The sequence below is a fragment of the Rhinolophus ferrumequinum genome, chromosome 15, assembly GCF_004115265.2.
Source record: "Rhinolophus ferrumequinum isolate MPI-CBG mRhiFer1 chromosome 15, mRhiFer1_v1.p, whole genome shotgun sequence".
In the NCBI taxonomy this organism is placed as follows: Eukaryota; Metazoa; Chordata; class Mammalia; order Chiroptera; family Rhinolophidae; genus Rhinolophus; species Rhinolophus ferrumequinum.
The window spans coordinates 46,359,170-46,385,941 of record NC_046298.1 but is presented as its reverse complement, the minus strand read 5'-3'; the positions used below and the strand labels follow the sequence as shown (position 1 = coordinate 46,385,941).

The 26,772-nt window shown below is 40.0% G+C and overlaps 1 protein-coding gene across 1 annotated transcript in view; it reads right to left on the bottom strand.

The window, feature by feature from the left end:
• Positions 1-549: 549 nt before the first annotated feature.
• The window catches only part of LOC117034456 (zinc finger protein 615-like), a 38,351-nt gene continuing 12,128 nt past the window's right edge, over positions 550-26,772 (bottom strand). Inside the window, 2 exon segments of the mRNA XM_033127361.1 lie at positions 550-3,105; positions 23,577-24,904. Coding sequence (XP_032983252.1) covers positions 1,609-3,105; positions 23,577-24,904 — 2,825 coding nt within the window. The 3' untranslated portion in view covers positions 550-1,608.

Sequence of the window (26,772 nt, the reverse complement as noted above, 5' to 3'; positions counted from 1 at the left end):
TTACAGAAATCTGTATATGTGATAAAAATTTCTTAGAACTCTACACAACAAAACAAAACAAAAAACCTCACACACACGAAAGCATGAAAAACTAGTGAAATCCAAATAAGGTATATAGTTAACAGCACTAAACTGATGTCATTTTATTGTTTTTTATGATGTATGATGGTTATGTAAGATAATATCACTAAAAAGCTGAGTAAAGGTACTCAGGAACTTTGCATATTTTGTAATTTCTTTAGAGTATAAAATATTTCAAACCAAATTTTAGAAAAATCATATTTAAGGAGTTTTTGTAAACTACTTAATGCTATTTATAAACTTGGATCAATACATCCAAATATGTTGAATTACATTTATGAGGATACTCCTTTTACTTTTGAAGTACATACCATATTTCCCTGAAAATGAAACCTAGCCAGACAATCAGCTCTAATGTGTCTTTTGGAGAAAAAATTAATATAAGACCCGGTCTTATTTTACTTAAGACTGGGTCTTATATAAGACTGGGTCTTATTTTACTATAATATAAGACCTGCTCTTATATTAATTTTTGCTCCAAAAGACGCATTAGAGCTGATTGTCCGACTAGGTCTTATTTTGGGGGAAACACGGTAGTAGACTGAAAGAGATGAATTTAGAGCCTAAGAAATGCAAGAGCTAGTCATATAATGATACAGAGTGGGCTCAGAACACTCCTGCTTGTATGTAACATTACAATTTAACCAGAGTTAACAATTGCCTTCTTTAAAATTATGGAATCATTGAGAATATGGTTCAAGGTATCCTGTCCCAGAATGGATGCCAGGTGTGCAAATTAGACTTGTGATAGAAAACTCAAGTGTACGTTATTTTCATGAGGCTTCTCTCTATGAATTCTCTGATATTCTGCTAAAGTTATTCCACAGTTAGTGTGTTCCTAACAGTTTTATTTCTGTATGAATTCATGGGAAATGATGAATTCTGCCATCTGAAATTTTTTCTTCAGCATGGATATTGGGCAACTATTGAGATTTTATTTTATAGGCAATGGCTTTCCCACAATCATCACATTGCTACTAAGTATGAGCTTAATGCCAATCTTTTATGATCACTGATGATCTAGATAGTCTTTTTTCCCATAGAAGACTTTCCTAGTCTCTCCATTCATAAGATTTATCTTAGTACATACTGTTCAGACATATAATTACCTAGAAATGTTTCTTTAAGACTTTTCTGCTTGAATGTATCAGAATATTTTTCCTACATGTTAATTTTGACATACAAAGTGAGGTAATTGATCACTGAAGGCACTAGCACATTCTCTGCATTCATTAAATTTCATTCCTATGCAAATATCATAATTTTCAAAGGTGGAAATCTAGCAACAGGCTACTCTACACTGACTATATTCCAATATGCTAGGAGCACACTGATGTTTAATGAGTCCACTGGACTATCATGGTTTGTCCCCTGCTCAAGTTCACTTGAGCGTAAATGCTCAAAAAATATTTTCATTTGTCATGTGTATTGACAAGTGAGAGAAAGGTTACCCCCAATTCTTGAATCCAGAGGGTCTCCCTCTTTTATGAGTTCTTTGATGTACAGTAGGTGCTAAATTTCCTCACACTAACTGCACACATACTTGTACAGTTTGTCTCCTGTGTAAATCCCCTGGTGGGTCATGAGACCAATACTATATGAATAGGATTTTCCACAGTCAGTACATATAAAAGAAGTCTATCCTGTATGAAGTCTCTGATGTTGTACAAGGCATATTTTCTTCCTGAAGGTGTGACCATATTCATTTTGTTGTTAGGGTTTGTTACCACTATGAGTTTTCTGATGTACAAGGAGATTTCTCTTTGAGGAAAAGGCTTTCCTACATTCACTGCATACAAAAGGTTTCTCTCCTGTATGGGTTCGCTGATGGACAATTAGACGGCTTTTCACAGCGAAGCCTTTCCCACATTCATTGCATGCGTAAGGTTTCTCTCCAGTATGGATTTGCTGATGTAAAATGAGCTCGGTTTCCATAACAAAGCCTTTTCCACATTCACTGCATATATAGGATTTCTCTCCTGTATGAACTTGCTGATGTACAATGAGATAACGTTTCATGGTGAAGCCTTTTCCACACTCACTGCATGTAAAGGGTTTCTCTCCAGTATGAGTTCGCTGGTGTACCACAAGATTGCTCTTAAAGGCAAAACCTTTTCCACATTTATTGCATACATAGGGTTTCTCTCCAGTATGAGTTCGCTGATGTAACATCAGTCCACTATTCACGATGAAGCCCTTCCCACACTCACTACATCTGTAAGGTTTCTCCCCAGTATGAGTTCGCTTATGCACAACCAGCCGACTCTTCAAGGGGAAGCCTTTCCCACACTCATTACAGGTGTAGGGTTTCTCTCCTGTATGCGTTCGCTGATGTATGATGAGCATGCTCTTCACAGTGAAGCCTTTCCCACATTCACCACAGACATAGGATTTCTCTACTGTATGATTTCTCTGGTGCACAATGAGGTTACTCTTCCTGGGAAAACCTTTTCCACATTCATTGCACACATAGGGTTTCTCTCCAGTGTGAGTTCGCTGATGTTCAATCAGACGGCTCTTCATAGTGAAACCTTTCCCACATTCATTGCATACATATGGCTTCTCTCCTGTATGATTTCGTTGGTGTATGAGGACATAGTGCTTTGTGGTGAAGCCTTTTCCACACTCACTGCAGGTGTAGGGTTTCTCTCCCGTATGAGTTCGCTGATGTATGATTAGCATGCTCTTCCCAGTGAAGCCTTTCCCACATTCACTACAGACATAGCATTTCTCTCCAGTATGATTTCGCTGATGTACAATGAGATTACGCTTCCCTGGGAAACCTTTTCCACATTCACTGCATACATAGGGTTTTTCTCCAGTATGTGTTCGCTCGTGCTCAATCAGACGGCTCTTCATGGTGAAGACTTTACCACAATCATTGCATATAAAGGATTTCTCTCTTTTATGAATTCTTTGATGTTCATTGAGCCTGGACTTTCTGGAGAATACTTTCGCACACAGATTGCATCCATAAGGTTTCTCTCCTGTGTGAACTCTCTCATGATCAGTGAGCTGAGACTTCTTAATGAAGGCTTTCCCACACTCGTGGCACACGTGGGTTTTCTTGACTTCAAGAGTTCTCTTACAATTAAAGGCCTGGGACTTATTGCTAATGAACCCATTACAAGGACTTACAAGGACTTTAACTGCAGGATGAAAATCTTCACGCTCACCACACAGAAATAATTTCCCATCTCCATTCAATTTAACAGACTTCTTAATTTCATAGCTTTTGCTCTGGTTGACTGAACTTAAATTTGATTTCAGAGTTTTCATGTAGAACTCAAACATATCATGATTTTGCCTGAAAGGAAAATGACTTTGGCTTTGAGGAACATTATTTCCAAGTGCTTTGTGTTTGTGGTTTTGTTTCATACCTTTCAGCATTATTTCATTTTCCAAGTGACCCTGGAGATGATTATCAACTTTGCCAATTTCTAGGGAAGAAGAGAACAATGAATCTTTTTATAATCTTGTTTTGAAAAAAACTGTTTAAAAAATTCCTTGGCATTCTTATAAAAATGGCACTTCAGCAACAACCCTGTTGACAACACTATAAAAAAAAAATCTATAAATGTTCCTTATTTCTTACACATTGGTAAAAACACAATAATATAAACAAACCAAAAGGAAATAGCAGTTAGTATACCAAAAAGGTTACATAGTTGACGATTTATGTAGATTTGGCTGCTTACTAAATAAGAACTCGCAAAACATGCAGATATGGAAAAATACAAGCAAGTCATTGTTAGCAGCAAATGACAGGGTTTGGAGGAATACCATTCCATAGAACTTGGAAAGACCCAGATCACAGAGATGAAAGAGACAACTAATCCAAAATGATGAGGGTTTCATTTGTTTACTCCAAAACTATTTATTGAATGGCTCTTGTGTACCAGGCACTATGCTGGTGTTTGGAATATATAAAATATGACTTACTTTCATTGATCTTAAATCTAGTTAGGGAAAAGTGAATAAAGAAGGGAAAAAAGAAGGGAGTTAGAGATTGTTAAACATGGATTGAGAAGCAATGGAGATGGTAGAAAGCGCAGGAAATCAGGATATATTTGCATAAGGGAAAGACAAGGTTAAATGATGGGTTCAATGGGGAGAGTGGTTAACGCAAGTGAGGAATCCGGGATCACTCTGCTAACTATCCATATGGCTTGAGCCACTGGGTAGGTAGAAACATCTCAAATCAGGATGAGGAATATTACTGAAATATAGAATGTGTAGAAAAAAGTATGCATTGTAGAACATAAACTATGAAATGATTATTAAATATGTAATACAGACATCAAGGTCAGCTTGGGCGTATAAATGTGGAAATAAGCAATACACACCTCTTATTTAAGAAAAGAGGACTGGGCAATATGTTGGGAAGACAAAGTAGAATGGAAGATGATAAAAGTAAAAACCACAGTTTTAGACATTTCAACATTTACAGTTTTGGGATTCTTTAAGACCACTTAGAGGAAACAAACTGTGACTACAGGGATTAGGGAAATATTCATACTTAGGCGTATAGAAAAAATATGTTACCTAGCAGGTAAGAATATAAGGTCTTCAGAATTTGAGTTGAAATGAGCTGAGACAGACTCTTGTATCATAACCCTGTTCCTAAATTTGACTTTCTGAAGACCACCAACAAGCTAACTTTCCAGAAACATCAATTATATTGAGAGGACTACTCATAAATCAACACTCCAGCCTTTCATCTAGCATGTTGTTGTATATCCCATTCATAACGAAATAGGGCAACAATGATTGACAGGAAATTTTGCAGCTGCCCAGTGTACCAGGCAGTCATCTTCAGAAGCTAATGTTCTGCACAGGATATGGCAACTGTCACCTTTTTCAATCACATTCTGCATTCAGTACAGAAGTCATATCCAAAATTTTCCCCACTTCAACAACCCTGATATATCGTTCCCTCATTTGCCACCAGTAACATCTATTTCAGTAATTTTACATTTATGTCTTGGTTGACAACAGTTAGGTTGTACTAAAGGACCAACTTCCTCTTTTAAGACCTAGGTTATGTCAGCTTTACCTTTAGTTTTTCTTAGAACTTCTGGCTGTTCCTTATTATTGCTATACTATTGCCACCCAGGTGAAAGGTAAGACAACCTACAAAAATACAAAACCAACCAACCCTCCACCATGTTACCTCAATTACTCACATATGAAATCCAAGCAGTCATTCTGGCAATGAAAGTGTACATCTCCCTGAATATTCCATTTATCTGTGTTTCCACTCCACTACTTGTCCTGCAAAGACCGTCTAACAGTGGCTTTCCTTTGCCTGACTTCAGGACACTCCTTTCATAGTCAACCCCATGGCCTCACACATTTCCTACTTCATACCTTCATCTTCCTAATTTAAAATGTAGACAGATGTACCTCATACATATGCTCTCATTCCCATTCTGACTACCAGCATAAGCTCTACTTCCTCTGTTTTTCTAAATTAGCCCCTTTATTATTCGTTTTTATAGTTACCTTCAGTGAAGATTTAACTTCATCCAAAGAGAGGCTACTGGGAGGTGAACCTCTAGGCCTCTGTAATGTCCTGACTGATGGGACTGTCTTTGTTCGTTTGGTGGCTTTGGACACTGAGTAGTCTGACAAGGTGATTTTTGATCAGGGCTCTGGGATAACCATACAGTTACGACCTTTGGAAGAACTGGAGACTACAGGTATTAGCCCAACTTCTGGAGAGACTAAAGGTCAACCATGCAGGCAATACGTGACTGAGCCCCAATACAAACTCTGGACAACAAAGGTTCAAGTGAGCTTCCATAGCTGTCAATACCCTTGTGTACTGCCACACATCATGGCCTGGAGGAGGTAATACTGTCCGTGAGTCCAGAAGCACCACATTTGGATCCTTCCTAGACTCCATGTGATTCAAAGATTTCACTTCTAGGTATATACCCAGGAAAAATGAAAGCATACCGGGGTGCCAAAAAATGTACACATTTTAAGAGATGTTATCTATGTATTACTTTTCGAAGTTGAATTGAATTACGTGGCAATGTGTAGTATGATGTTCGCTCAAAAGATGGCATTAATCAAATGAATGCTAGTGTCATTCATTGTATTACAATTTTAATACTTTGTTTCCTTTCTTAAAATGTGTATACATTTTTTTGGCATCCTCTGTATGTTCACGAAAAAAGTGTACATGAATGTTCATAGAAGCATAAAAGCCAAAAAGTGGAAACAACCCAAATGTCCATCAATAGATGAATAGGTAAATAAAATGTGGCAGATCCACATACTGGAATCTGATTTGGCAATAAAAAGGAATGAAGTATTGATCCATGGGAGAACTTCAAATCATGCTAAATAAAGAAACCAGGCATAAAAGACCACATATTTTATGATTCTGTTTATATGAAATATCCAGAACAGGCAAATCTATAGTGATAGAAAGCAGATTAGTGATTGCCTAGCCTGGGGCTTAGGAGAAAGTGGGGTTTTTTTAAATGATAAAGTGATGAAAATCTTCCAAAATTGATTGTGGTGATGGTTACATAACTCTGTTAACATTCTACAATGCATTGAATTGTTTGTTTAAGTTGGTAAATTGTAGAGTATGTGAATTCTCTCAATAAAGCTGCTAAAAAAAATAAACAAGAATATAATAAGAAAAACAGATGATTAGGAAAATGAATACAATGCTAACACCTAAGATGAACCAAAGGAAAATCAGGAATATTGAAGGTATGAAGGAAGTAAATTGAGGCAGACACAAGCTATGATTTGGGCTAGAACTGATGATGTAGGATATAAAATAGCCTTTTGTAGTTAAACTGTCAACAGGAATGGCAGAGACCTTTAAGATGAGAACTTCCTACGTAGAGAACATTCACGATAACACCAGCGTGGACAGGATAGAAAATGTACTGTACTAAAGGAGAATTAATATTTAAAAAGGGAAGGGTTTTTGTGGTAGGAAGATGATTCCCGTTGCTCATGTAGGAACTCGGAAATCTCAGGCCAGTAGCATTTAGAACTAAAAATGTACGTTCGACAATATTAAAGGAGATATTAATTTGGAGTCCCATCCAGACAAGAACTTGATTCATGAGACAGAAAGAAAATGCTAAGGATTAGAAATACAGCAGAAAAAAGGAAAATAAAACCACTGAAGAACCTCAGATTGGGGGAAAAAAGAAAATAAGGAAGAAGATTAATGCACAGTAAGAGGTGAGGATACTGGGAGAGTATAACATACAAGGTAGGGTGAAAGGTTAGGAAGAGAAATCACTATTTCCCATCGGGGCAGGAGAGTGCAATAGTCAGAAGACTGATGAATTCAAAGATCTCTCATTGGACTGAGGCCTGGAAGGTGGAATTTCATAGCCGGGAAGGAGGAAGGAGCAGGAGAGACACTGTGACAGGGTGCAAAGATGAGGTAGGTTATAGGAGCCAAGGAAGAAGAAAACTAGGCAAACAAACAAAAACCAAGATGTCAGATAAACAAGGATCAAATAGCAGAAGAGAATAAAGGGGTACGTTTCGCTCTAAACACCTAAAAGAAAGTCTGCTACGGGAAGAGAGATGGAGGCACTATTTCTGTATCCTCAAATACCTCCCAGCCTTTTCTGAGTAGAATATGACTTCTGTAGTTATCCATGGAGTGGGGGGGAGGAGCAGAGTTTGTCACCCCAAAATATGCCTTTTGGGATATTGTTAGTTTAAGCTGGTTATTTTCCAGAAATGAAAAAGTCAGGAAAAACCTTTGCCCTTCCCCCTTACTGCCTATAAGAATTTAGACAGAGGACCTGCTCCAGGAAGGGAGCTGTAATCATATGTAACTTTTGATTGAATATGAACGAGGTGTGATAGACAGGGAGGAGCCACGCAGGGTTTGGAGTTGTGTCCTCTCTGTGTCCCCTTGTTAAGATGGCCCAGTGAACACTTACTTAGCAGACATTGCTTTCCCATCCGCATGGAAATTGCTTTCCTCCCCTTTGAAGTCCCAAACCACAACCCCCACTTTTCCTTAGCTCAAAATGGCTTATAAGCCTTAACTGCCCAATCTGTCCTTGGGTCCCATATTCTTATGGACCCCCCTGTATGTACATAGTAATAAACTTTATTATTTCCACCTGCTAACCTGTGTCATGTCAATTTAGTTATTAGCCCAGCCAGGAGAATTTAGAAGGGTAGAAGGAAAATCATTTTTCCTCCCTTGCACCAGCCTTGCTGGTTCTCCCACTCACCTGGACAGACAGGAATGTGGATTTCATCCTCTATTATCCACGGTTCTTCCCCTTGTTCCAACTTGGAGAGTGTGTCTGGTTTGCTGACTTGATACCCTGCTTGTGGGAAATGAAAGAAGACTTGGGTTGGGGTCTATCAAGATGGGAGAGTGTTACATTTAAGGGATTAGACAGTTTTCACACATTAGTGTCTTTTCTCTCAGGTGAGAGCATGTGTGACATTGCGATATATATTTGGTCTTTGTCCCCGGTTTCTGGCACAAGCTCCTAAGTCCTTGTGATTTCCTAAGAGAAAGGCATGATAGAATAATTCTTTTTCTTTTTTTTTTTTTTCAGGAGCATCTTTCGTAATAGCATTTGGTCTAAGTTCCAGCTCTTCAGAGTGATGAGTGTCTTCTGTGTGAGAGTGAGCTCACTGGTGGGTGGGGGCCCCCAGATAGCTTCAGGGTGGGGGCTGGTGGCCAGAAAGATCAAAGCATGATCAGAGGACTGGAACCTTCAGCTCCAACCCTCTTCCCCTATCTAGGGGAGGGAGGAGCTAAAGGTGCAGTTAATCACCAATGGCCAAGAATTAAAGCAAGCACGGCTATGTAATAATGCAACTTTCATAAAAATCCCAAAACAATCAAATTGGGAGAGCTTCCGGGTTGGTGACCACATCGAGGTGCTGGAAGGGAGGCACACCTGGAAAGCACAGTGCCCTAAGCATCTCTTCCATTTGGCTTTTTTCCTTTATAATAAACTGGTACTGATAAGTGCCTTCCTGAGTTTTGTGAGTCATTCTGGCCAATTATTAAACCCGAGTTGGGGGGAGAGGGTTGTGGAAACAACCAACCTATAGCCAAGTTGGATAGATTTACAGCCAAGTTGCGACTTGTGCCTGAAGTGGGGACAATCCCACGGTACGGAGTCCTTAAACCTGTGGAGTACAACAGTAACACTGGGTAGTTAGTGTCAGAATTGAACTGAACCGCAGGACACCCAGTTGGTACCCGGACAGTTGGAGAACTAGTTGTTGGTGTAGAAAAGAAGCCCACACATCTGGTGTCAGTCATGTTGGTAGTAAACATAACCCATGGTTTTGTACGGAGCCACAGGAGGCACTGAGAATCCGCCAGTCAGAGCACTGCAGTGACTGCAAAGTATAAACAGCTGAGACGGGAAAGGCCACTGACTGGGGACCTCTGAGTGACACAGGGGAGCCGTCCTCACCCACTGACACGAGGTGGCTGTAGTTCTCCAGCATCACGTCCCGGTACAGGTCCTTCTGCTCGGGGACCAGGAGCTGCCACTCCTCCCAGGTGAAGTCCACAGCCACGTCCTCCAGTGTCACTGATTCCTGTCATAACACGGTCACGTTTAATGTGTTTTCCTTTTGTTGACTCATCAGAAATATAAAAAAAGTTGACCTGATCACATTACCTGTGACTCTGACACCAATCCCGATGTGTATGTTGTTTTAAATCCACACCAAGCAATCTCCGTCACCAGCTGGGTGTCCTACAACTCAGCTCAATTCTGACACCACCTGGTGACAGCGTCAGATCCCACAAGACTGTCCATCCCCAGCCCCACTTCGGTGCAACTCCCAGTTGTCACCTGGGCTTCTGACTGACCAGCTTTAGATTAAAGGTTCCCATGACCCTCTCCTTGGGTTTGATTAATTTGCTAAAGCATCTCGGATAATTCAGGAAAGCTGTACTTATGTTTTACAGTTTGTTATAAAAGGATATGATACAGAATACAGATGACCATCCATATGGAAGAAATGCATAGGACAAGGCGTGTGGGAAGGGGAGCGCCATTTTCCCAGCACCTCCACGTCTTCACCAACCCAGAAGTTCCCCAAACCCCATACAAACCCCATTGGGGTTTTACGGAGCCTTCCTCATGCAGGCAGGATCAATCATTAACTCCATTTCCAGGCCCCCTCCCCTCTGGACAATGGCAGGTGGGGCTGCAAATGCCAAGTCTAATCATGGCTTGGTCTTTCTGGTGACCAGCCCCCATCCAGGAGCCCAACCAGAGTCGCCTCATTACAACAAAAGACAGTCCTGTCACCCAGGAAATTCCAAGGGATTTGGGAACTCCACCAGGAACAGGGGAAAGAGATCAAATAGCAGAACAAAAGATACTCCTAGTATGTTATCACTTAGCAAATTACAAGGATTTTTGGGAGCTCTGTGCCAGGAACTGGGATCAAAGACCAATGTATATATTTCTTACTATTTCACAAAAGGTTAACATCATATTATATACATTAAGAAAATTGGTAAACTGCAATACACATTTTAAAAAGTAACCAAAAATGAAGCAGGCACACAAAGAGACAAAAAAATACAGAGTTTAATAAATATGGAGGATAGAGTGAGATCTAACATAGGCCTGTATGTAGTTTTTGAGAGAATATAGAGAAACAGAAAAACAATACAAAGATCTCAGGAATGAGAAATTTTCAGAACTGATTAAACATCCTGCTAAGTCAGGTTTAGTAAGTCAGCAAAGCAGGAAATCTGCATGTAGACACATCAGGCTGAAACTATAGAACACCATTTGCAAAAATCAGATTATGGAAACAACCAGAAAGAAAAGACACATTACTATCAAAAGAAACACAAAATTGACTGAAATACAGGCAACAGAAGCCAGAAAAATGCTATGGTAATTATACTTGGTCTTTGTCCCTGGTTCCTGGCACATACTTTCTAAAACCCTTGGACTCTCCAGAGTGATGAGCGTCTTATGTGTGTGAATGAGCTGACTGGTAGCTGCCGTCCCCGAGACAGCTTCAGGATCGGGTCACCAGAAAGACCCCCAACCTCCAAAGAGGGAAAAGGGACTGGGGGTTGAGTTCAGTCTCCAATGGCCAGTGATTAATTCACTCATGCTTCCATAAGACCACCATAATACCCACTAAACAACAGGTTCAGAGTGCTTCCGGGTTGGTGACCACAGTGAGGTGCTGGCAGGGTGGTGCTCTGGAGAGGCCGGCTGTACCCTCCCCCCATACCTTGCCTTAGCATCACTTCCATTTGACTGTTTCTGAGTTGTAGACTTTATAATAATCTGGTAAATGTAAGTAAAGTGCGTTCCTGAGTTCTGTGAGTCGGGGGGATGGTGACAACCCAGAAATGTAGAGCTGGTCATGAAAAGTCGAGGTGACAACATGGGACTTTTGACTGGTACCTAAAGTGGGGGCAGTCTTGTGGAAATGAGTCCTTCATCTGGGGGATCCGATGCTGTCTCTAGGTAGTTAGTGTCAGAATTGAGTTGAATTGTAGGACACCCAGCTGGTGTCTGGAGAGTTGCAGAATGGGTAAGTGTGAGGAAAATACCCACACATTTGGGGTCAGAAGTCCTGTGAATGAAAACAGTTCAGAAGTGTGGAATATTCAGTGCTGATCCTGTGGCCCAGGGGCCTAGGCCCAAATGCCATCAGGGAATAATTCAGACGTGCCTGTCAACTGAACTGTCAGAAAGGGACAAACTATGGGAGTATCTACCCCTGTTATTACAGACATTACTATACAGGAAAGATAACAGACTTGGTGGAGGCTGCAAATTCTTAATACTACTGATCTGATCACGTTCTGAGGTATTTCATGTGAGACGTAGATGCACTTGGAAAAACCAAAACTTAGGTTCTTATCTAATTTCACACTCAAAAATACCTTTTTTCCTGTTTCAAAACAAAAGAATAAAACAAAAGAATCTATGAAAGCAATAGAGACAAATATGATGTATGTTCACATCACAAGCCAAAAACCGTAAAAGAAAATAAGTAACAAGTTTTGTGAGAGGAAAATTAAAACGTCTGCTTTGAAAAAATATCATGGACAAAGCTAAAAGAAAAATGACAAGCTGGGGAAATTTTTTATACACAAAAGAATCAATATGTAGTGGATATAAACAACTCATTAAAATGTAAGAGAAAAAGTTTTTTAAATTTAAAAATGATGAGGATGAGCATTTCGCAAGAGAAAAAGTCCAACTGACTAAAACATATACAAGGGTTTCAACCTCACCTGTGATGAGGAAAATGCAAAATGAGGCTCAAGAATATCAAAACCATTTAGATTGTTGAAAATTATGCAATTTGATAATGTCCTATTATAACTACTGGCAAAAATTTAAAGCATGGATGATCCCACATATCACTTACTATGTAGCAGGCACTCATAAATGCTTTACATAGTATAACTCATTTTTCTGAGTGTAACTGTGGACAAATGAATTTTATATAGTTAATATTCATCAATCAACTGCAGTCATTATTCCTTTGGATGCTTAAATTATACCATCTTAGGCCAACAGGTTGTTTTCTTTGGAGTCCACCGATACACAAATGTCATAATAGATGTGTTCATGTACACAGATATGTATATAAATCCACGTACATTTGTAAATAGACACACATATACAGACGCACATACAGCGTCCGCATATGTGTGTCTGTTTACAAATGTAGGTTCAGTGACAGCAAGGACACACTACCAAATATTTGTTAAAGCAGATGAGGAAAAGTTGAGAAGGATGTTACCAAGAGAGAATTTACATTCTTGCCCATGTACACACCATCACTGAAATTTTTCTTTAAAATGTATCCATGAGTAGTTTGTATAATTACAAGAAATAAAAGCAGTAAGAGGAGGTCAGAACTAGATTTGAAAATAGGGAAATGGTTAGCATTTTCCGAGATGACATGAAGTTATATATAAAGCTTACACCCTGGAACCCAATAACTCAAGTCTTTACCAGACACAATTTCTTACGACCCTCCAAGGCCAAATCTGAACTTTGAGGCCAGTTAATGGAGGAGCTTTTGAAAGCCATGCAAATGTTCCATTTTCCTATGCCATTTAGGTTTTATTACTGGATAAACCCAGAGAGACACAAGGCTGAGTCCTTTGAATGACCTTACATTGGTCCCCTGAAAAAATTGTGTCCATTGAGCTTGCTTGGTCTAACCCCATGGAGCTCTCTGAGGAACCCTGGAATAAACAGCAGAGGAAATACGTTTCTGCTTTTGTTAGAAGTGCAAAACCCCATCACCTCTAGGAAGAATGTAACATTTTTCCTGAGACCTAAGTGCCATGAAATAGTGACATCCTCTGAGAAACCTTTCTGCTTTCTCCTCACAGTCACTGCATATCATATACCTTAGAATGATTCTCTTAATGTGTTGGCTGTCAGATATTAGACACAAGCTGACAGCTATTGGAACCCAGAGGATCCTTCAGTTACGCATTATGTTCCAATATTAATCATTTACTCAGAATCATATAAACTCTATATTCTTGATTCTACTTTGCCATGATGTTGGAGTTTATTTCTCTCTAAATACTGAACCCATTTTTTTACAGCCTCTACAAATCCATTAGGGAATAAAGGAGAGAATAAAACAAGACAAAAGTCACCTGGGCCTGGAGCATTTTCCTTCTGTTTGGGGAAATGGCCAACAACTGTGATACTGTGTCTTAGTCTTTTTTGGATATGCCCTAAATTTCTAGTTAGAAATCTCACTCAATAGTCAGAAGTGTCCCCAAAAAGGACAATGTCTAGGTCTGGGAACCTCCTCTTTCTTCATTCATTTCTTGTCTCTTGCCAGGACCTGTGGGGTAAAGAGCAAAATTATTTTCAGGGTTACATTCCCCTTGCTGTGCAGTCACCTTAACACATGGTCCCCAGTATTTCTGTCTCTTTATTTGGTTCCCCAAGGATCATACCTCAGGCTAATGAAACATAAGACCCTGAATGTGTGAAAATAGCATGAATGTAAAAGGGAAAGTGGCAAACGAGAATCAGCACGGCACTGTGCCTCAGTGGCAGGTAATTTTCAGAACAATTATAGAAACGAGGCCATAAGAATGGTGAGGAACTGTAATTTTTCCTTTAAACTATGTTGTCCTCATACCTTATTAACAGTCCTTAAATACTCTGTTTACATACAATCTTCAATGAGGAAGATGAGCACACCAAAAATAGGACAAATAAAAGGAATATGAGCTATAAATACAAATTTCATAAACATTTCAAAAATATAAATACTGAGAAAATAGTGGCCTTTACGTATTCACATACAGAACCTGAAAGGAAATGTGCAGTCAACTTGCAGTAGGAACATAAGAACAGAATCTTACATAAAAAGCTTATTAATTTTAAATATGCTGAATGGTTCGTCTGCCCCAGGGGCGTTGTGGGCAGCTGAAAAGGATTAGAAGATTAGTCGTGGCGGAGGGACTTGGACCAGATGCTTTTCGGGAATCTTAACGTTCAGCAAGTCTGTTCCAGCAGCCTGAGCTCAACACATGAACCAGCCAGAGCCCCCCGAGCCTCCAAAGCTGCTGTCTCACATCTTGGCACAAAGACAGTGGCCACCACCCCACCCACCGGGTGAATACCAACACCAGACCAGATATGCACGTATACTGACCTCTCTTAATGGTTCATCCATCATTGGCTCCAAATTATTCCAGAATCCGAACCAGATGCGGTGGTCATTGACAACCACCACCCCATCAGTTGTCAGTCACCTATGGGCACAGCAACCCGCGAAGACCCTAAACCCTGACCTTCAGACTCTCAGCAGTTGATGTGTTCAGACCTTTAATCATTGATCAACCAGAGGCCCCCGTGATGGAACCCAAAGACACCCCGATCACTGACACCCAGTACAGATTCCTCAGTGCTCCCCGCCCTTGCGCTACCTTCACCGACTCACAGGAGCAACCACCGATTTAGGGGCAGACAGACCGCCCCCGTTGTTGCCTTTTCTAGACAGACCCGTACACTGACTTGACTCTCTCCTAAATCTCCAGCGACTTCTTCAGGGCCTGACTTACTTCCCTAAACTTCTTTTACTTATGGCCTCCTCTCCCGCGAACGTCCGCTGCGTTTCTATGGAGAACGGAATACAGGTTTTTTTCCTTATGAGGTAATATATCCGCGCCGCCGTCACCTCGGTGCCTGGGGGCCGCCATCTTTGTACACCTGACGTACAGAAAGTTTTACGTCAATGACCGTAAGACACGGCAGTGAGACCACTTCCGAAACTCTCCCGTTTGTGTCCCTTCAGCCGTTATAGAACCAGAGAGGTTTTCAGAGGCTCGAGGTCACCGAAGGCAAACCAACTTGCGGGTAAATTCACTTGTTGGAGGAGACGGCGAACATCGCAAATTTTTCAAAGGCCGGAGCTCATCACTACCAAAAGGGCGTGGCGCACATTCTCAGCGGCTCTTATGGCGGTGACGCCTCAGCTCGGTGGGAAATTAAAGTAACTTCTGGACACCTCAGTCGCAGGTCTAATTACGGAGATTTAGAGGTCGTATAAAAACTAAAGCGTGCTTGACAAAAAAAAAAAAAAAAAGCTGGCGGCGCGCTGTAGCCGTAGAGTTTGCGCTTTTAGGCAGCAACACTATGGGTGCAGCCATCTTGAGGGAAGTTCGGTGTCCGTACAAAACAATGGGTTTCTAGGGGAAGCTTAGTATGGAACTGGGCAGGTGTGCCTTTAGAAGACCAGCAAGATTTTAAAAAGTGAGATGGTATGGGGGATTCAGTAATCTATCACAAAGTGGGCAGAAACGATGGACAATGTGAGCTGCTTTCCAGGTTCATCCCAACCACATCCCTTACCCGGCTGGCTCAAGTAAGTACAAAACATGCCACATCCTAGGCAGCCACTGAACCACCTTCTGACACTCTTCATTAGTGTGCTTTTTATGAATAGAGTTTTAGTGTACGCGTATGTACTCTTTATCCAGCTTCTTTCACACAACATAGGTGTTTTGAAGTACCAATAAGTTCATTCCTTTTTGTTGCTTAGTATCCCATTGTATGAGTATTCCTAAATGTATTTAATCATTCATCAGTTGGTGGACCTTTGAGTTGTTAACAGTTTTTGATATTGCAAATAGAACCACTATGAACATGCAAAAAATGACTTCAAAGAATTGGATTTCAAAAAAAAAATTAAAAAGAATTGGATTTCCCAGTCGTATGCATCTGCATCACCTTATCAAGAGGCTTTGCCAGCCATTTGCAAGCCTCCTACCATTTCTAGCCCTGCTCTGGCTCATATTCTCCTTCCCCATGGTCCCTGTCCTGAACTAGAAGGCTCACTCACCATGAGGAACCAAATGTTGAGAACATAGGCTGTGGCAGAGATGCCAGTTTCATATATTTGCACACATTATGTTCAACACCATAGGCCTTTACAATTCTCAAAATGCACCTGCAAAAGTCATGTAACCACAGGTCAAAGCAGGCAGTCAGTTCCATCTTCTCTTAACTCTTCCATCAGTACTATGCTGGCCTAGTCTCTAACCCAAAATGCTAGAATTGTCCCTGCTTACACCCTTGGCCTGTACTATCTTGTATTCCTAAGGCAGGAAAGGTGATGCTTGTAAAACACAAATCAATCATGAAACTTGCCTGTTCTCAATTATCTAATGACTGCATTACTGAACAAGTATTGAGATTGCTAAATTTAGATGTTTGTATATGTTGGAGTGAATTTACCTGATAATCCAGGGTTTGTTATGAAAATGTAAGACAGCCACTGCATAGCAAAATTCCTATTTCTTGTTGTCTACGCAGGATTCAAGGTTTTTTTTAGCAGGATACCTTTATTGGGTCAAGGGAAAGACTCTGGGTAGAGGAGAGGACAAGAGCCCCACTTGTAAGAGTAAGAGAAATGAAAAAGATCAGTAAAATCACGCGTCCAATGAAGCAGGTCGGAGAAGATGAAACTGAAATGATGGCAATCCTTAAAGGTAATACACCTGTGAACAAATAACATAGAAGGTTTCTTCTCCAGTACATCCCAAGGGGAACCTTACCTCCTTTCATCTCCTATACTTTCCTCCATCTTAGACCAAGGTGCTCATGCTTTTTATTTTACTTACCCTGGGGATTCTATGCCTTTTCTGCTCTTCCTCTTTTATATTCAGACAGAGTCACACACACACACACACACACACACACACACACACACACACACTGTATAAATGGGAAGAAAACACTAAAATCATCATATACCTGCCGATTAGTTCATATCTTACTTCATGAATCAGCAACTGCAGATAATGTTTATAGCTACATCTTTCTTGAAGACACTCGTGTTCTGCTTCTAGGAAACCAAGTCTCTTGGGTCTTCTAACCTTGCCACCTCTTCACTTCCTACTTCACCTCTGCTCTTTCTTAACCCACTTTATTAGACACTCATTTTTCTAAATGTTAGAAGACCCTAAACATTAAAAATAAGAAAAAAAAGTGGAAGAAATTTTCTTGTAGGAATCATGATTTTAGTTCCTAGTACAAAAAGTCTTGAATTCTTTCAGGAGTTTCTATGGAGACAATAAAATATGACACAAGTGTGCAGATCAGAAAATATTAAGGAAAATGTGAATTTAGGCGACTTTATAGAAAATAACAGCTTAACTTATTAGAATAAAAAAAGAGTTAAGGATTATGAGAACAGAGCAAGGAATGGAAAACAGAACCTTTGGACAATTTCAGAATGGGGCAAAGACAAGTGTCTTAGTTCCGGCTACTATAACAAAACAACAGAAACTGATTTATCATAGTTCTGGAGTCTGGAAAGTCCAAGATAAGGCACCGGCAGATTCGGTGTCTGAGGAGGGCCTGCTTCCTCACAGACACTGCCTTCTAGCTACAACCTCTCATGGCGGAAGGGGAGAGGGATCTCTGGGCTTTAGCAACCTGTACCTCTCAAAGGCCCCCATCTCCTAATATCACCTTGGGGGTTAGGATTTCAACATATGAACTTTCAGGGGACAAAAAACATTTAATCTATAGCAAGACGCTAAAAAACTGTATAAAGACAGATAAGGTTATGGTGTGGACATAGCATCCAACATGAAACTGAATGCTAGGAAGGGAAATTACTATTTCCCAATGGAGCATGGAGAGGCTCTAATTAAAGATTACGCTGAATCCAAAGATCTGTTTGAAACAAGGCCAGTAAGGTGGAATTTCATTGCAAGGGAGGGAGAAAAATAGAGACGCTGTGACGATGGACAACAGAGGAGGGGGAGGACAAAAAAGGAGAAAAACAGGCAGAAACACTGTGACGATGTACAAAAAAGGGCAAAAAATAAAAAGAACTAGGCAAACACAAAAAAATCAAAATGAACATAAAATAAACAGGAATCAGATAGGATCAGATCTCAGAGGAAGGAAAGGGGTATTATTTCCTCCTACAAAGGGAAAGCTCGCAAATGGGAAGGATATGGGGAGTAGCTGTTTAGGTTTCTTCAGACACTCACACTGGGCACCTTCTCCTACTGACTAGAATACGGCTTCCCGGCCGCCCCCTTGCGGGTTCTCTTCACTCACCTGGACAAGTCTAACTGTGGATTTTGTCTTCTATTATCCACAGTTCTTCCCCACATTCCAACTTGGAGAGTGTGTCTGGCTTGCTGGCTTGATACACTGTTCATGGGAAATGAGAGAAGACTTAGACACATCGAATTGGGCTGGGATGTGAAGATAGGAGAATGCTACATTGCAGGGACTATACGGTTTTCACATCAGCCAAGTAGAGGCTTTTCTCTCAGGAGAGGGAACATTATATATACCGCTGTCTGGGGCCAGAGAAGGACAAGAGAGTCTACAACTTGAGAGCACTAGAGACTCTGAAGCTGAGAGAGAAAAGACCACTGACTGGGGATCCTCGAAGTGACCAGGGGGCTGTCCTCACCTACTGACACCAGGTTGCTGTACGTCTCCAACATCACATCCCGGTACAGGTCCTTCTGCTCGGGGACCAGGAGCTGCCACTCCTCCCACGTGAAGTCCACAGTCACAACCTCCAGTGTCACTGATTCCTGTCATAACACGGTCCTGTTTAATAGGAAGTATTTCCCTTTTATTGATATACAGAAAGGAAGTTATTCTGCTTACTTTCACCATATAGACAGCATCAATACAAGAAGTTCTTTAAAAAACACTGTAGTAGAAGGAAAATACTATTGGAATATTCTGTTATATATTCACTCCTCCATTTATTCAACAAATTAGACATTTCGATAATGCATAGCCATTAAATCCTCTTGCTAACCAAGAATCATATATATATATATATATACACACACACATACACGCACACCTATTTGCCAAACACTATACACATGTGGGTGATATCAAGATTAGTAAAACATTATTACAATTCATCAAAGGCATGTTGCCTTTACTTAAAAAAAAAGACCTACTTGATTCAAGGATACATTTTAAAGAAAATATTCAAATGATTTTATATATATGTGATATATATTCTATGAGTCAAATGATTATACATATATACATATATATTTACATGAATAATCAATCTCTGGGCCCTCTCCTCCCTTCCCCAGATTATAGGGGATGGGCTGAAAGTTCAAAGCTTCTAATCACGGCTTGGTCTTTTTGGTGAGCAGCCCAACTCAGGAGCCCACTAAGAATCACCTCATTAGGACAAGACACTGCTGTTACCCAGGAAATTCCAGGGAATTTAACAGCTCTGTGTAAGATGGTTCTATCACCCTTTCACTAAGGAAATAAAACACACACACACACACACTCATATGTATATATATATATATATATGTATGTATGTATGTATGTATTATGTATATTTTTATACATGGTATGTAAGATACATATTTATATATAGTATGTATATAAATATATATACGATAAAAGTAACACAGACACACACACAGTAGTCCTTGAAGAGGGACACAGACTTACTTGAAAAACTGAGGGGAAAGTAACATTCATCAGGTCTGTCCCAGCAGCACAGGGCTCCTGGGCCTCCAAAGCTTCAGCCTCTCAACCAGACATATATGGGCCACCCCAGATACTGACCATATGACCCTATGTTAATTGTCAAACCTGGAAAAGACACCACCATTTACTGATGACATGCTAACTCCATCGTTAGCCCACTACAAATTCCTGAAATTGAGTTCGTTGACAAATACCACTGTTGTGGGCTGAACTATGCCCCCCCCAATCCATATGTTCAAGTCATAACCCCTAGTAAGTACCTCAGAATGTGAACTGTATTTGGACACAGGTCTGTAAAGAAGTAATTAAATTAAAATGAGGTCATTAGAGTGGGCCCTAATCCAATGTAACACGTGTCGTTATAAGAGGAAATTTGGACAAACACTGACACAGAAGGAAGACCATGTGAAGACACAGGGAGAAGAACAGCCATCCGCAAGCCAAGGAGAGAGAACTCAGAAGAAACCAACTCTACTGCCACCTTGACCTCAGGACTTCTAGCCTCCAGAATTGTGAGAGGAAAAACGTCTGTTGTTTAAGCCACCCCGTCTGGGATACTTTGTTATGACAGCCCTAGCCAACTAATACAACCACCCCCAACTCCAGTTCTCTACTACACTGAGCCATACAAGACCCTAACCCCTGATCTAGTACCAGTTGTTGGCCTCGTACAGCTGCATACAGTCAGGGGTTACTGGTACCAAGGAAAAAGGAATGAGGCTTCAAATGTATACAGTAAGTCCTCACTTAATGTCATCGATAGGTTATGTGACTTTAAGCAAAACAATATATAATGAAACCAATTTTTACCATAGACTATTGGACATAAACAAGAGTTAAATTCCTAATGTTATACCAAAAAAAAACACTGAACAAAACGTTATTCGAGGTCCTGCTGCACAATTGTTTCCCTGTAATACATAAGATGGAAATGGATTATATGAGAGAACTAAATAATGCAGTCAGTATTTGTCAAACAGCACGCTTAACTGATAGCTATAATTTTTATGAAAACGAGGGGTAAAGCAGAAGATATAGGTTGGTACACCCCTCTTAAAGATGGCAACCTGGAATTGTCTCTCCCATCATTTTTTATTTACCTGGGATGCCACCTCTGAAAGCTGAGTTCAGCACCTGGTCCTTAGGGCAGCCTGGGCAGCCCATTTGGGGACCCTGAATGATGATTTCCATGAGCCAGGCGCTATGACTGCCATAATAGGACATGCAGATTCACAAGACAAGAAGTGGAGAGGATCCCAAGTCTGAGTTGAAGAATCTACTTCTGATTTTTTGCTGCAGAGCATCTGTCCTGAAAGCATCCTGTTAGAGGCCATTGCTTTGCATATTTAGTTCACCAGAGTATCTTGTGTCTACAAGTATCCTAGTCCTCTACAGAGGGTCCCATTCCCACGACAGTGAGAAGGAGTGATGAGTCTACATCGCTTGTCTCAATTCATCACGTCACAGGGGAGCCAGGATTTTTGAAATAGTGGTAGCTCTTAAAGGTGATAGACCTGTGGACAAATGTAAGGGTTCTTCTCTAAGACATCCAAAGGATCTCACCTTCACCCATCTCATGTACTCCACTTTTAGAGTGAAGTTATTTTCTTCCATTAGTTGGGCTTATTCTCCAGATCCTATTCATTCTCTGATCTGCCCATTCATATTCTGACAGGAGCCTCTATTCCGGATTTTTTTAAAAAATGCTCTTTAAAATGGTAATCCTTAGAATTTCTTTCCAGTAGCTCTCGATTCCTTCAGTGACAAAAATAATTTTTTTTTGACAAAAATAATTTTGATTGATTAATCTATTAGGTCATTCATTCACCTTCATTCATCTTTCAAATCCACACATTATTCATTTCTATTTTGCTATGTACTGGAAAACATAAAGTTATCTATAAACCATATCAAAGAATTTATAATCTAAGTAGAAAGATGAACATTTTTAGAAAGCACCCATACTCTATTGTATGTACTTAAAATTAAGTGGACTCTTTCCCACTCCTCCTCCAAATAATAATGTGCCCGTTGAACAAGAAATCATCAGGATATTTTGTTCCTTATACTGTATGTCCCTTTCAACTAACATAGGTGTATACATCCTTTGACTGCATTTGCAGGATAAAACTTCTACATGCATGAAATCTACTTTTTAAAAAATTGCTAGCTCAAAGGTAGCAAGAACTTTTTGTTTAGTTCATCACCCTCATCACTTATAGGTCCTAGAACAGAACCAGGTAAAGGAAACAGTTGTTAAAGTTTTCCTGAGTGGTATGTGCACAGAATGGGAACTATATTCTAGGGCAAGAGATTGGCTGATAGGATATTCATGAGTTTTGAATTTTGTTTCTCTGGATGATATTTATAAAGTTAGCACATCCAAGCATGCTCTTATATGAAGTAAATGTACTGTTTGCTTTTGAAGGACTTCCGAAATACAAACTGAGTAAATTGACAACAGAAGAAATGGACAAGCTAACCATGTAATGTTCCTACATGGGGAAAAAAAAAGCTCATGCTCCCCCAAAAGGGGGAGGTAAATTGTGTTACAACCAGTGATGTGTAACACAGACAACCTCCTTTAAATTGTCACTGATACATGAACTAGGAGTTTGATTCAAAATATAGTAACCTAAAATGTATACTATGTTATCTGATTTATAATTATGTTAGAATTGTGACAGAAATCCCTAAAATCTTCATGTTTACAGGGCTTATTTGCTTCATGCATTTTCTGATATTTTGCTGAAGATATTCCACAGTTAGTGTCTCCAGAGTTTTATTTCTAGGATTTCCTCTGCCAACTGATGAGGCAGAATGCACCCCTGACAATCCTGCCATATTCACTGCCATCAAAGGTCCAACACTTTCTCTCTTGTGTGAACTCTGCCGCCTACTGAAGTCCTATTTCTGAAAAAGGACTTTCCAAGATCATTATATTTCTACCAACTATGAGCTCACTGCTATGCGACCTTTGAAGCACTGATAGGGCCTATCTTTCCACAAAAGGCTCTCATGCTCTGTATGCAAACTTGTCTCAGTATATGCTTGTTAGCTGTATAATGAGCTAGATTTTATTCAAGGGTTTTCCACCTTGACTGTATCACAGTTTATATCTGTCTGTTTTTTGTGACATAAAATATGATGTAATTGGTCACTGAAGGCACTACTACAGTCACTGAATTCATAAGGTTTTTCTGTGCCAATTCTATTATCTGCTGATGGTGTACCTCTGGTACCTGGACGCCCCACAGTGGTCATGTTCCCATCTGCTAGGAACCCACTGAGACGTAATGAAGTCTGAGCCACCACAGAAGGCATCTGCACAGTCACCATACCAACAGGGTTTTTCTCCTGTATGGTATCACTTGAATGTGATGAACTGTGATTCTTAGAGAAAGGATTTTCCAGCTTGACTGAACCTACACGTTTCTCTCTTGCATGCAGCATTCCTTTATGATACACAAGGCATGACAAGTGGGAGAAGGCTTTCCCACAATCAGAGCACCCATAGGGTCTCTCTCCTGTATGAGTTCTCCGATGTCTATTGAGGCATGACTTATCTCTAAAGGCTTTCCCACAGTCACTGCATGTATAGGGTTTCTCTCCTGTGTGAATTCTTTGATGGTTAATAAGACCTGATTTGTGTGAACAGGATTTTCCACATTCAGTACACACAAAGGGAGTCTTTCCAGTGTGAAATCTCTGATGTGATATGAGGCAAGTTTTCTGGCTGAAGCCTTTCCCACACTCTGTGCATACATAAGGTTTCTCTCCAGTGTGAGTTCGCTGATGTATAAGGAGATTGCCCTTCTGGATGAAGCCTTTTCCACATTCATTGCATATATAGGGTTTCTCTCCCGTATGTGTTCGCTGATGTACAATGAGATTGCCCTTTTGAATGAAGCCTTTCCCACAGTCACTGCATATATACGACTTCTCTCCTGTATGAGTTTTCTGATGGGCATTGAGCTGTGATTTCCAGCGGAATGTTTTGTCACACTCTGTGCATTCATAAGGTTTTTCTCCTGTATGAGTTCTCTGATGTTCAATGAGCCTGGACTTTCTGGAGAAGGCTTTGTCACACAGACTGCATCCATGAGGTTTCTCTCCTGTATGAACTCTCTGATGATTAATGAGCCGAGACTTCTTGATAAAAGCTTTCCCACAGTCATCACATACATAGGGTTTCTCTCCTGTATGACTTTTCTGATGAGTCAGTAGTCGTGATTTCTTGGGGAAGGCTTTGTTACATTCAGTGCACTCATACCGTTTCTCTCCTATATGAGTTTTCTGATGTTCGGTGAGCCTGGACTTCCTGGAGAAGGCTTTCCCACATACACTGCATCCATGAGGTTTCTCTCCTGTATGAACTCTCTGATGATCAACGAGGCGAGACTTCTTGATGAAGGCTTTCCCACATTCACTGCATACATGAGGTTTATCTATCTTTTCAGTTCTTTGATGCTTAATGAATTGTGAATTTCCACATTCAGGAATTTTAATTTCAGTATGAAATCGCTCATACTTTGTCTGGAGGAAGGATTTCACATCTTCATTAACCTCAACAGGGTTCTTTACTTCATAGCTTCCATTCCCATTGACAAAATTTATATTTGATTTCAGTGCTTTCCTATGTATGTCAAATATATCATGATTTCGCCTTAAAGGAAAATTTTTACCCCGATAAACAATGTTTCCAAATGCTTTATGTTCATGGCATTGTTCCATTCTCTTTAGACATCTTCGATTTTGCAAGTGCCCCTGTAGATGACCAATATCTTTCTTGATTTCTAGGAAAGAAGAGAATAATGAATCTTTCCATGAGCTTGGTATAGAACAAAACTATTTCACAAACAGCTCTGTGAAGGCTGGATCTTTATTAACAACACTATGACCTCATTTAAAGAAATTCCAAGTAAATATGTTAGTTATCACTTGCACAAGGTTAAAATGCAATAACATAAACAAAGAAAATAAACAGTAAAAATAGTCAGTATATAAACAGATTCATTCATTCAAAATGAGTAGATATAGATTTGGTTGCTTTCTAAATGTGACCTTATAAAGCATGCTAAGATAGTAAAATTAAATCAAGTTACTATTAGCACTCAATCACAGAAGACAGAGAGATATTTGTTTCAAAATTATGTGGGACACATCCACAAATCCTTATTAAATTATGACCATGTACCAAGCACTGTGCAGGAGATGAGGATATAGAAACATTCCTTATTTTCACCAAGCATACATTCTAGTTAGGGAAAACTGAACAAGAAAGCAATGATAAAGAAGGCAGGTACAAATTGTGAAAAGCAATTTAAAGAAGCAATGGAGAACAAGGTGGAAGAAATCAGGATATCACCTGGAGAGAGAAAAAGACAAGGCTCACTCAAGGTTTCAACACTGGGGGATTAATAAACATGAGGAATCAGATATTATTCTTAATTATTTGACTTGGCCTACTGGATAGGTGGGTAGTGCCTTTTAATGACATGGGGGAAATCAAGTGTGTATTTCAAAGCATATCAACCTTCAAATGGGTTTTAGAAATCCAATACAGACATGGAGATATTGACTAGGTATAGAAATCTTGAAAAAGGGCTTAAGTGAAGATAACAATGTGGAAATCATTAGTATATGAACAGTACATAAGGACCGAGGACTGGATGAGATCATGTTTGGAAAAATGTGTAGACTGAAAGAAAATGAAGGCATGGGACCAAATTTATAGTTATTATAACATTAAGAGTTTGGATTTTTAAAAGCCCACTGAGGAGCACCAAACACTGTCTCTACTGACAAGGGAAATAAGCCTTATTACACTGAGGAAACAGCAAGGGTTTTAGGAGCTCTGTGCCAGGAATGGGGGCCAAAGACCAAACATGTATTTCTTATATCACATGATCACACTAGAGAACCGTCACCTTTTCCAGTCACACTTTGCATGGGTAATATTTAAAATATTCCCATTTCAATGTAATGATCCCCCCAAACCCACACCTAGCCAGTAACAGCACCTTCTTTCAAAATTCTACACGGACATTTTGGTTTCATCATTTAAGGGGTCCTAAAGGATTACACTTCCGATCCTGGGCCAGGACTCTTGGCAGTTTTGCCTTCCATTTTTCTTTTCTAGGATAAAGAATGTTTTCTAGAACTACTGGATGTATTTTACTATTGTTACACTGCTGCCACCCAGTTAAAAAGTAAGACTACACATCCAAGGATAATACAAATCCAACTTCCAACCCCACCATTCTACCTCAATTACTAACAAAGTCCACAAGAGCTAGACTGGAAATCAAAGTTATATTACCAACAATTACCTCACTTATCCATGGTCACACTCCACTAGTTCCCCTACAAATACCTTCTAAAACTGGCCTTCATGTGGCCAGTTTCAGGTCAATCCTGACAGTCCCCACATGGCTCTGCATATTTCCAACTTCATACCTTCATTTTTTGTCTTTCACCATCTTTATTTGAATCCTAGATATGCCTCCTGTGTGCCATGCTATCATTTCCCCATTCTATGTCATTGTAAGCTCTGTTTCCCTTAAATTTCTAACATATTCCCCATCTTTACTGCTCATTTTGACAATTAACTTCACAGAGCCCTGAATTGTAGCAAAAGATGCCTCATTCAAAAGCTAAAGTT